General features: G+C 60.4%; 1 protein-coding gene across 1 annotated transcript in view; it reads left to right on the top strand.

Moving 5' to 3' along the window:
* ANO1 (anoctamin 1) overlaps positions 1-11,647 on the top strand; it is a 69,574-nt gene that overhangs the window by 25,771 nt on the left and 32,156 nt on the right. The window contains 3 exon segments of the mRNA XM_006911293.1: positions 3,518-3,582; positions 4,377-4,511; positions 8,636-8,796. Coding sequence (XP_006911355.1) covers positions 3,518-3,582; positions 4,377-4,511; positions 8,636-8,796 — 361 coding nt within the window.

The raw sequence follows: 11,647 nt of genomic DNA, 5'->3' as shown, positions 1-11,647 counted from the left end.
GGAGAGACGATGCCCCAGGTAGATGTTTCGATCCGAACTCAGAACCTTAGAGAACTTCTCATTCTCTCACGATGACTCCACCTTAAATGACCCGATTCTGCGTAGTTTGCCTTTCCAATGACAAAACCTGTGGCAGGAGCTCCGGGTACCCGACCCAAGGTCCCTCACAGGGCAGAAGCGGGGACACAGCCGAGCCAAGGCCATCTTCCGGTGCAGGAGCCCAGGCAGGAATGTCTAAGCAAGAGGCAGAGGTGGCCATCGTGGGGCCAGGGACAGGGGACTGTCCCCTCTGAGCCCCAGCACCTCCTTTGCGTGTGGGTAGAAACTGCCCCCTCCTGTGCTGGACCGAGACCCATCACCATTCATCACCATTCATCATCCATTCATCATCCATTCATCATCCGTTCATCATCCATTCCTTTCTTCATTCATCCGTTTCTTTGGCCGTCTCTTCCTAAAAACCTGTTCTCTGCCCCAGGCTTTGTCTGAGGTGTTGGGGATGACACAGACTGGACGAACTTGGTCCTCCTGGGGCGAGATGGCAAGGGCCGAGTGCATGCAGTCATGGAGGCTGGCCTCAGGGCCGTGACAGTCTGCTCAGCACGTGGGCCCAGGCGGGAGGTCTGGGTGGGCAGGGTGCCAACGAGCTGAGCCGAGACCCCGCCAAAGTGCGGGTGCCAGAGGGCTCCGGGTCACTGGCACTGGCACCCCAGCCCCGATGGGCCCACCCAGGGCCCTGGCCCCTCCCGCCCTGTCCACGAGGCTGGGGCGCACCCTCGGAGTCCTGCCTGCTGAAGGCGGCTTGCTTTACACTGACAGCTGCAGGGTGATTGACATTCTCTTCTTGGCAGAAAGACAATCCCACCGAGGTGAGGTGGCTTCCGTGGAAAGCCGAGTGTGCCTCCCTCTGTCACGGCTTTCAGCAGGCGGTGGCCGGCCTGCTGTGGGCCAGTCCTGCCGGCAGGCCCGTGAACACGGCGACCAGCCTGTCGTGGCCACGTCTTTGACAGGCTCTTTTGTGGCTTCTCCTCCAACGTTTCTTCGCCCCCTCCAGCCCTCCCTCCCTCCGATGTCCCTCCCCGCCAGGCAACAGCGGAAATCAGTGACTTGATTCCAGCCGAGGGCAGGAAGCCGCCCGGGGCAGTGGTGGCCACTTAGCTTTTCCAGAGGTGCAGTGTCATCGACGTTTGCTGGCTTAGACCTCCGTTTACAGAATAAAACTGTGGGCTTGTCATCATTTTCTGCATGAGCAGGCAGAACGAGACAAGGAGCCGCCAGCACTGTGCCTTTCACACAGCTCTGTGACGTGCACGAGCCCATTGAGTTCACCCTGTGACTGGCGGGGAGGGCAGCACCCCTCACTATAAAGGAGGTGATGGGGCTCAGAGGGGTGGGCCTGACCCAGGTCACCCTCTCAGGACTCAGGGGTCAAGGTCTGCCCAGGACCACCCGCGAGGGGCTCAGAGAGGGAGGGTCTGCCCAGGATGCCCACTCTAGACTGAGCAGAGCCAGCGCCCCGGCACAGGAGCGTAGCTCTCATCCTGGACCCTCTCCCCTCCGAGACAGCAGGGGAGGCCCTGTGCGTCCAGTTTTTTACCGGAAGCTGCAAAGGCTCGTCCGCCAGCTGCAAGCCTTGCCATTTGTCAGAATCCTGCTGCATACGACCTGTTGGTGCCACTTCCAGAAGAATCTAAAGACAGCTAAAGACCAGGACAGGCAAAACCCGGGGCTCTGACAGCAAGGGGGACTTTGAATTTATTAAGAATGCATTTTGCTTCTCTAAGGTACTTCTCTCTCTGCTTCTCAGAGGCGTGTGCGTTGTTGACCTTTGATGAAACCCAGTGCTCGTCTTCTCCTGAGCATAATTTCTCAGAGCTGCAGAAGGAGCCTGAGGAAGTGGGGTTCACCAGAGGGCCGTTTCTAAGGACCCCTGACTCCCCAGTCTGTAGAAGCTAGACCCCACCCAGAGAGCCTCGTACACATTTTTAATTTCCTGAGACTTACTCGAAGATACCTTTGTGCATAGAAATGCAAAGAGTTGGTGGGAGAGAATGTATTAGCTCGGGCTGTTGGAACGGAATGTGGCTTAAACAACAGACGTGGAGTTCTCCTGCTTCTTGAGGCTGGGAGTCAAGGTCAAGGTGTTGGCAGGGTTGGCTCCTGGTGAAGGCTCCCTTTCTGGCCTGCAGACGGCCACCTTCTTGCTGTGTCCTCACATGACTTTCCTCCGTGAGTGTTCATGGAGAGAGAAAGCTCTCGCATCTCTTCTTATGAGGACACCCGTCCTGTCAGACCAAACCCCACGCTTATGGCCTCATCTCCAAACAGTCACATTGGGGGTTAAGGCTTCAACATGAGCTTTGGAGACACAGACATTCAGTTCATGGCGTAGAGTTTTTGGGGTGATGATAGACGGTGCATGTTTTTGCAGGGCTGTAGCAGAATCTGAGTATAGGGGACCCCCCAAAAAATGTTAAGTTCAGTGTTAAGGATTAAAGACACAAGACAAGCTGCAGTGTACAGAAGAGTCCAGGTGACCCTGGTGAGTCCTCCCGGGCGTGTCCCCACGCCCGCCTCCTGCCCATTTCTCGTCTGAACCAGCAGAGACAGGTGGCCGAGGCACAGGAGGTCTCGGGTGGGTCCCAGGCCCCGTCCAGCCAGCTGCGGCCTTAGGCTTTGAGTTAAGGTTTGTAAAACACCGATGATCCACATGCGTGGGATTCTTTCTTAAAACCAGCCATCCTAACGCGGCGTCTTCCCTAGGACACCTGTACATGTTCACACAAGGCTTCCCATCTGTCACACGCGTTAGCGGCCCTGCGCAATGCCCGGGGAGCAGTGGGGTGTGTGTCGAGCTCATTTACTTCGCTGAGCGTGTTAGTCAGACGGCCCATCGCAGCAGACACATGCTGACCTCTCTGCACCCGTGAGATTGTTCGCAGTCTCGTCGCTCGTATTTCTCTGCTCCAAACCCTCGTGGATTCCGTCCTTTATAAAGATGGTTTAGTGTGTGACAGGGACAAGTGGGAAACCTAAGCACAAGAGCCTTACGGTATCAGGCCATTTCAGATCAAATCCGAATAAAATGAGGAAGGGCGAGGGTTCCATCGCGATGCCAGAAGCTTCTTTCCCATCCCTACCTTCACCTAGAAACGTAGGCGCGTTCTTGCTCGAGGAGCACCCCCACCCCACCCCCCGACCTCCGGCAACAGCTCAGCTGCCACCGAGGGTGGTTCTTTGGGACCCTTGCGAGAGCTGAAAGTGACCCAGTTTTTTGCAGCCAACTCCCCTGCCAACACGGGAGCTCAGGGCTCATGGCCGTGTCCGCCGAGCTCACTTCCGAAGGCCCGGTGCCCAGCACGGTGCCTGGCACATGGCCAGCTCTCAGTGAGTGTTTGTTGAATGACTGAGTGATGCCGCCATTAACCGAGAACATCCGTCGGTCGGCGTCCTGGCAGCTCTGTGTTCTGGGGACAGAATGGGGTGTACCACGTGTTCACCAGCCCCTCTCTTGCAGCTTCTGTACGAAGAGTGGGCGAGTTACGGGGTCTTCTACAAGTACCAGCCCATCGACCTGGTCAGGTGAGCGGGGTCCCCAGGGCAGAGGCCATGGAGGGTGGCTCCTTGGTCAGATGTCAGTTGGATAAATGCCCCCGTGTGTTTCATCTATGCTGACTGTTCAGCACTTGGGGACCTGTTTGAACTTGAAGAGACTGGGTAAGGGACCCCAGGTCGCAGGGGGCCCGGGGGGGACGGCATTCCGGGCCAGCCTGAGTTTAAGGCGTCTCTTCCGCCCTATTCACTGTCCCCTCCTCACTTCAGAGCCTGCTTAACTCGGCATTACTGTGTTGACAGGAACAGGAAGCTGCCCCCAAACCTGTCCTCTCCCCAGAGGACCTCTGTCCCAAGGGCGGGAGGCGGGGCCGGCCAGATTAAGAATGGGTGTCCTACGGGGATGCGTAGACCAGTATCCAGCCCGTGAGAATTAGTTGAGGCTCATCTAGGCGCCAGGAACGCTTCCTGTAAGAAGCACTTGGTTTTCCCAGCTGGAGCTCATGGCGATTCTCAGCTGGATTGGACTTGCAGTGGAGCTGGTGGCCTCCCGGGGCCCTGCATCACGTCCCCCGGCCTGGGTGTCACACACGGAAGTGCTCCTACCTTTCCCAGGGCACAGAAGGGAGGGGGGAGGTGTAGGAAAAGCAGAGAGCATCCCCAAACCTGACGGCCTGGGCTCAGAGCCCCCCCTCCAGTTTCTACTTCTTGATCTAGAGAGTCGGTGGCCCCCATTTGAGCCGGGGAGGGGACGTGACACATGTCTGCCCACTGGAACAGAATGAGGTTAAACTGGTCTGTGTTTGGCTTCGCCCATGCTGCAGGAAGTATTTTGGGGAGAAGATCGGCCTGTACTTCGCCTGGCTGGGCGTGTACACCCAGATGCTGATCCCCGCCTCTGTGGTTGGGGTCATCGTGTTCCTCTACGGATGCGTCACCGTCAATGAAAACATCCCCAGGTAGGTGGTCCCCGTCCTTACGAAGGAGCCACATCCCTCTACACAGTTTCGGGCTTCCTTGAACTGGGGCCCCCTCCCCCTCCCTCACACACTCTCGGCCCCGCCCCCCGACGTGGCGCACGGGGCCACACGCCGTCAGGACGGGAGGCGCGGTGCAAGGGGCTTAATTGGCCCCCGAAGGCTGGACATCATAGAAGGCGTTTTATTGTCGAAAGGAGAGAAAGCAAACATCTAGCTCCTTTTCGTTCTTTGAAGGTTTTTTCTCCTTTTCATTTTCAGTCACGATCTGACAAGAAAATGCACTGCTTCCTTGCGAGGTCAGGAAGTGAGGCAGGAATGTCTGCAGACCTCGGGGCAGGGGACTCGGCCTGCCAGGTCTCCCTCCACGAAGCGCCCCTTGTTGCCAGGGCTCTGGGAAGTGGGGCCGGGACAGCAGAGCCGGGCCTCTGAACGCGGTCTCCAGGGGTTGGGGCGGGTCTGCGGGCTCTGGGAGGAAAGCTGAGACCCCAGAGGCAGCCTGGCCCCGGTGGGTGTGTGACTATCCCAGATGGCAGCCAGGACATGGCCGTCCTTGGGGGATAGAAGTCTGGTTATTTCCTGTACCTGCTGACAGAGACCCCAAGGCAGCCGTGCTGTGTGTTAGGGCCACTGGCCGACGGGCAAGCCGGTGGCCCTGCCGCTCGGGAGCACAGTCTCCCAGGAAGGCTCCTAGGACATCCACCCAGATGCTTCTTATGATTCAGCTCGGTGTCTCTCGAGCAGAGCTGTGCATCGTCACCTGGTTCAGTAGAACAAGTGAGTCTCTACCTGGTGAGGACACCTGCTCCTTACGACCCTCAGTGCAGAAAGGCCACATCCGACCAACTTTTGTGTAAATGATGTTTCGATACGTGAATAACACCTAAACCATTCCACCCACCGGAACCAAACATTAGGAGAATGTGGCCGTGTCCCCTCCAGGGTTGTTTTGGGCACAGGCAGGAGAACGCGTGTTTCTCGTACAGCACGAGGCCTCTGTGCTTGGGTGTGACTGTGGAAGGGACCAAAGTGTCTATCCAGGTGGGAGTTTAACTCCAAACCCCAAGGGACGTGGCCAATGGAGCCCTCAGGGTGCCCCTGGGAGGCAGCTGGGGACTTCTCCGCCGCCTCCTCCCTCCCCTGGAGAGGACTTGGGCCAGCTGCCTCTGCCAGGAGGCTCTCCCAGGCAGGCGTGGACGCCCCAACAAGGGCGCCGAGACCCCTAGGCCAGGCCGGCAAGGCAGATGGCGCTGTCACATAGTCTGCGAGGCAGATGGCGCTGACCAGGGGCTCCCAAGGCCAGGCCCACCTTGGCTTCTGCCTGGTTGGTGCCTTGGCGAAGCCGGCCTATCCCTTGGAGGCTGAGCCGCCCTCCGCCCACTGCGAGGAACAGGCCTTCCCATTCCTTGTCTTTATTTTGGCTGAAGGTGGTGAAGGGAGAGGCGGAGGGTTTAAAACTGGCAGAAAAGGCTTTTTGTCTGGCTGGTGTTTGTGCTGGCAGGGAGGAGGGCCGAGGCCGCCATGGGGTCACACAGGCAGAGGTGCAGGGTCGTGGCCCTCCCCGGCCCCTGACCATGGGGCTCCAGGCCCCCACCTTCAGGCCGGGCAGTCACTGTGGCTCCAGGAGGCATGCTGGCAGTAGGGGACCCTCTGTGGGCCAGTCCCCTGAGAGGGACTTGAACCCAGAAACCAGGGCACTCAGGGAGGAGCAAGAAACGGACCCTTCCAGACGGCTCCTGTGCCTCCTTCAGAATCGCCGTAGCCACCTGGCGCCTGGTTATCTCGTGGTGACAGTAATGGACAGGAGCGTGGCGTGTGCGTGCAGCGCCCCTCCGGTGTCCCCTGCGTTCTGTCTGACCCTCTGGACAACTCAGTAACGCGGGTGCTCTTCACTCTCAGCACCCCCATTCTACAGACGGGGAGCCTGAGCCACAGAATGCGAGCGCCCTGCCCGAGGCCACGCAGATCTCGGGTGGTGGCTCCAGGTCCACGCTGCCCGGCCACCTGCACGTGCCCGGCCCTCACACATGCTCAGGCCCACACACACACACAGGGGCACACACATACACATGCATGCACACACGTGCCCATATGCAGCACACGTGCACACACGCGCACGTGCACACATTCATGTGTGTGCGCTCACACATGCATGCACACGTGCATGCATGTGCACACGTACATGGGCACACAGTGTGTGCACGTGCACACACTGTGTGTGCGGCACACACGTGCCCATATGCAGCACACGTGCACACATTCATGTGTGTGTGCTCACACATGCATGCACACATGTGCATGCATGTGCACACGTACATGGGCACACATGTTTGCACGTGCACACACTGTGTGTGCATGCATTTGCGCATGTGTGCATGCATGTTCACACCAGCACGCATGTGTGCACATGCACACGTGCACACTCACGCATATGTGTGTGCATGCATGTACAGAGGTATACGTGTGTGCTCACGTACATGCACACATGCACACACTGTGCATGCATGCACATTTGCACGTGTATACACGTGCATGTACACATGTACACAGTTGTACAACACACACTTCCCCAGGTGCTTGGAGCCCACAGCCTTGGTCACCACCCATCCTTCCGTCCCCCGTGCCCGACACAATGCCTGCCATGTGCACGACTTTTTAAGAAGCGTTTAGTGAGTGGGTGGGACGGGGGAATCGAGGCAGGATGCCCGCTGAGCCGGGCAGCGAAGGGCCGTCGGAGCCCTCCGGCGGCTGCTGACACACCGACTGCTGAGGGCCGGGCACGAGTCTGCGCACAAACTTGTGTGCATCAGAAATTAGAAACAAAAGCCGAAAAGGCAGCCTCTCCTCCAGGCTTCTCCCAGACAACCATCTCACCCGTGGGAGTGAGAACTCCTGCCGGTGTCCACTTATACGTCAATGTCTTGTCCAAGTTCACGGGGAGAAGGGCCACAGCTGGCCCCTCCCCTCATCTTCCAGGAGAAACAGTCTGAGGTGAGAAGACCTGGCCAGGGCCACAGAGGCAGGCGCGGCTGAGCGAGGCCCTTGCCCCGGCCTCCTGGTCTTGGCCGGAGCCCTCCTGTGGCCTCTGGGCAGCAGAGGCGCTGTGCAGGGCACGGGCTTTGCAGACAGAGACCCGAGCTCAGTCCCCACACTGCTGCGTGGCCCTGAGCAAGTCACGTCTCTGCTCTGGGCTCCTTTCTTTGTCTGTGACCACGGGACTGTGCCAGTCTCCACCTGGTGCAGGCCAGGTGGACGCTCTGCGTGGGCTTCTGCCCGCACAGCCGATGGCCTTTAAACGTTAGTGTCTCAGTGCCAGGGGCGGAGGGGGAGGGCCCTGGGCCTCACAGCCCCTCTCTGCCATCTGTCCACAGCAGCTCCGCCCTTGCCCCAGATTTCGCATCTGCTCAGCAGAACAAAAGCCCGCCGTAAACAGGACCCACCATCCTGGCCAGACGCCCCTCGTCTCCTGGGCGAGCCCCACGTGGTGGGTCTCCCCCACCCCAGGCAGCTTGCGGATGTGTTCCCTCTGCACAGCATCCCCACAAGGGCCAAAGGAGACCTGCACGTGCCCAGCACGCAGCGGGCTCTCAGGAGAACACAGCGTCACCCTGTTCCTCTCGGTGTCCGGGGCGAGGCCTGTAATGCCAGGCTGGGGCGGCATCCGCTGTTAGCACTGGCGGAGGCTGGGGGCCCTCGGCTTCTCCTAGCAGTGGCTCCGGCACGGGCTGTGGGTGCCACCGATCAAGGGTAGCCCCAGGGGTGAACACTCGCGTGCCCCTCTGCGGCGACCCAGCAGGCCTGGGTGGCAGTCCTCGGAGCCCAGACGTTGGGGGCTGCAGAAATCTCTGGAGCCATGCAGAATGAAAATGTGGAACTCATTCGACACTCGTTAAGGATTTTAGGGCAGCAGCAGCCAAGCGTGAAACCCCGCAGAGGGGCCCGTGTGACAGCATGTGCCACGTGAAGCGGGCCCCGGGTGGAGAAGAGGGACGTGGCACAGGCCGACGCCAGCTGGCGAGCCTGCCCACAGCCCACCGTGGCGGGACCCAGGGGCCCTCCATGCCCAGCCTCCGGCCCTGCGCCCTCAGAGGCCCCCTCTCTTCCAGCATGGAGATGTGTGACCAGAGGCACAACATCACCATGTGCCCGCTGTGTGACAAGACCTGCAGCTACTGGAAGATGAGCTCGGCGTGCGCCACAGCCCGGGCCAGTCACCTCTTCGACAACCCTGCCACGGTCTTCTTCTCCGTCTTCATGGCCCTCTGGGGTAAGCGGAGCACCACCCCCCCTACCCCCAGTGGCTGGCGTGAGGCAGAGGCGGCCTGGGTGGGGCCCATCGCCAGGCACTCTGGGTGGGGCCTGGCCACCGATGGGTGGGAATCATCCCCGCCCCGCCCGCGGGTCCCCAGGGCTGTGTGGCGTCGCAGAGGCAGGCGAGTTATTGTGACCCAGCCAGGTGGGCGCTGCGCCGTTAGGAACGGGACCTCTTTTGTGGGAACAGGATCCGTGGCCCAGGAAGGCGGCTGTTTTAGAGCGGGTGGGGGGCTGGGGCTCCGCACTCTCCCGACCCGGCCAGCCCTGGGGCACACCCCGTGCGGCTCCCCATGTCTGTTTCACAGGTAAGGAAGCCAAGGCCCTGAGAGCTGGCAGGGTTGCCCGGGCCACCCGGGCCACCGAGCTCCTGGCCACCAAGGCGAGGATCGAATGCCAGGCCAGGCGCAGAGCGCACCCCGCTCCGAGCCTGTGCCCCTCCACGCCCAGCCCCACACTCTGGGCCCTGCGTCCATCTCTCCCCGACGCCTCTCTCCTGCCCTCCGCTCCTCACCCTGACCTCCCAGGCCCTCCTCAGACCTCAGTCCGCTCAGCTCCCTCCCTCCCCCCACCCAAGTCTGGGCCCAGGAAGCTCCGGCTGAGGCCTCGAGGTCACCCTGTCCTACCGAGAGGCTCACCTGTCTGCACACTCCCGACCTGCACACACTGCCCACCTAATGGTTCGGCCTGGTCGTCTATCTCGGCTGGGTTGGCTGTCAGGTTCGGTTCCCAGCTGTCGCCTACCGGCTGTGGGACCTCAAGCGAGCCGCTCGCACCCTCTGGGCCCAGGCTCCCCATCTGTGAAATGGGGCTCGCAGCAGCAGCTGCCTCAGAGGGCTGTCGGGAGCCTCTAATGAGTCGCTGCTGGTGACGCCGTCCCCTGTGCCTGGCGCCACCTGTCACATCATGTTAGCTGGTACCTCGGTTCAGTGAGCACTTGCTTTTTGAAAATGTGAAAACGGCCCGGACCCTAGGAAATGAGAGTTCAAATCTCACGTGTCACCTGTGCTTGGGGCCGCTCTGAGTCACGTCACCTCATCTCCTTCAGAAAGGAGCACTAGCTTCCAGGAGCTGGGCCCCACCATGTGCTCGGCCCTATTCTAAGCCTCCTGCGTGCGGTGGCCCCTTCATCCCCCTGATGACAGCAGAGGCCAACGTCCTCGTCGCCCACTCGGCCGATGAGCACCCCGCGGCCGCTTTCCCAGCCGACACCACCAGTACGAGGCGGGGGGAGGACGGGAGCCCAGCATCTGGCTCCTGCCCCCAGTACGCCAGCGGGCCCCGCTCCCCGCGGCACTGACGGCTCAGGCTGACGCCGCTCTGCAGCCCCGCCTGGCTTGTTCCCGACGGGATGACCCCACCTGTTCTGTCGCCTGGCATACCTTCCCCCTTCTGGCTGTGTGCCAGGCCCTGGCTAGGAGCTCTGCACAGCTTCTCTCTGCCACCCCACAGCAGATGGGGACTCTGTCGGGATCCTGTGATGAGGACGCGGAAGCAGAGAGGTCACGTGACTGGCCCAAGGTCACACCGCTAGCAGATTCGTAAGGGACGTGACAGATCTGTGATTGGTCACAACTCTCTAATCACACGTCGTCCAAGCTCCGTCCTGTGGCTCCCTGAGGGAGGCGAGATTGACCCAGCCAGCCAGCACCTGGCGACGTCACTACAACCGTCAGGTCCGGTGCTCCCCTTCCAGGAAGCCAGCCGGCTCGCGGCACCCTTCTTTATTGAGCACCTACTATGTGCACAGGGGTGCCGCTTCACACCCTCAGAGGTGTTGGCCAGCCCTTACCAGCGGCCCCATCCTTGAGACTAAGTCAGATGGTTCTGTGCCCGAGGGAGACGGGGGAAGAAGCCAGCCTGCATTCTGCCGTGTGCCCCAAGCCCCCACGGTGCCATTTCCACCACGGGAGACACAAAAGTGCCTGTCTGTCAACCAGAGTCCAGCGCAAGCTCAGTCGACACACCCCCATTTGGGAGGGAAAAATAACAAAAAAGCCAGACCACTCCCGTGAAGCCTTTACTTTAGGAAAAAGGAACTAATTATGAATCAAGACAGAAGCAACAGGAAAGAGCCTGCTGGGCCTGGAGAGACGGGTGTTGAGTCCACACCCCCTGCCCATGGGGAGGGAAGGGGGGGAGACAGTCCCTCTGTCCCCAGGCCTTTCACACTGGCTGTCAAGGGTAATTAGCAGAGACCTCCCCGGTGGGCTTTCTAATCCCTTACTCAATTATTTGCTCGTTACCCGCTGAGGGATCACCTTCCCGCAGGTGTTTCTTCTCCGCCCGCCCTTCCTCTCTCCGCCAGCTGTTACCGTTCAAGCTCCCACGATGGCAGAGCGCAGCCTGCGGGGGGAGGGGCTGCGTCGCCCCCGGTTTCCATCCGGCCTCCCGTCCGCGGTGGCCCCCGGCTTCCGCTGGGGCTGACACTCTGGTCCTGGAGACGGGAGCTCGTGGCTGCCTGGGCCTGGTGACATTTCAATGCCTCAGATGAGTGTCACGTGCAGCCTCGCCGAGCCCCATTTAGCTGTGCTCTAGGGTCAATTTTCTGAAATGGCGGCATAATGATGGGGTTGCGGCCGCTTGTCAGCCTCAGGCAGAACAAAGGAGGGTGTGTGATTGGAACCCAACAGCCAGGAGCTGGGGAAAGGTGGCCGCGGCTTTCATGAAGTGGCGGAGGTGAACCCCCTTGGGGGAGGGGGCTGAATGGAGTTGACAGGTCACCTGCTGGGTCCCCCCCGAGCCAGGTGGGGACTTAGGGAGAGTTACACGGATTCTCTGCTGGAATTGAAAGACCGGGGGTGGGG

The sequence above is a fragment of the Pteropus alecto genome, unplaced genomic scaffold, assembly GCF_000325575.1.
Source record: "Pteropus alecto unplaced genomic scaffold, ASM32557v1 scaffold43, whole genome shotgun sequence".
NCBI classification, from domain to species: Eukaryota; Metazoa; Chordata; class Mammalia; order Chiroptera; family Pteropodidae; genus Pteropus; species Pteropus alecto.
This window is presented reverse-complemented; position numbering and strand designations above follow the sequence as displayed.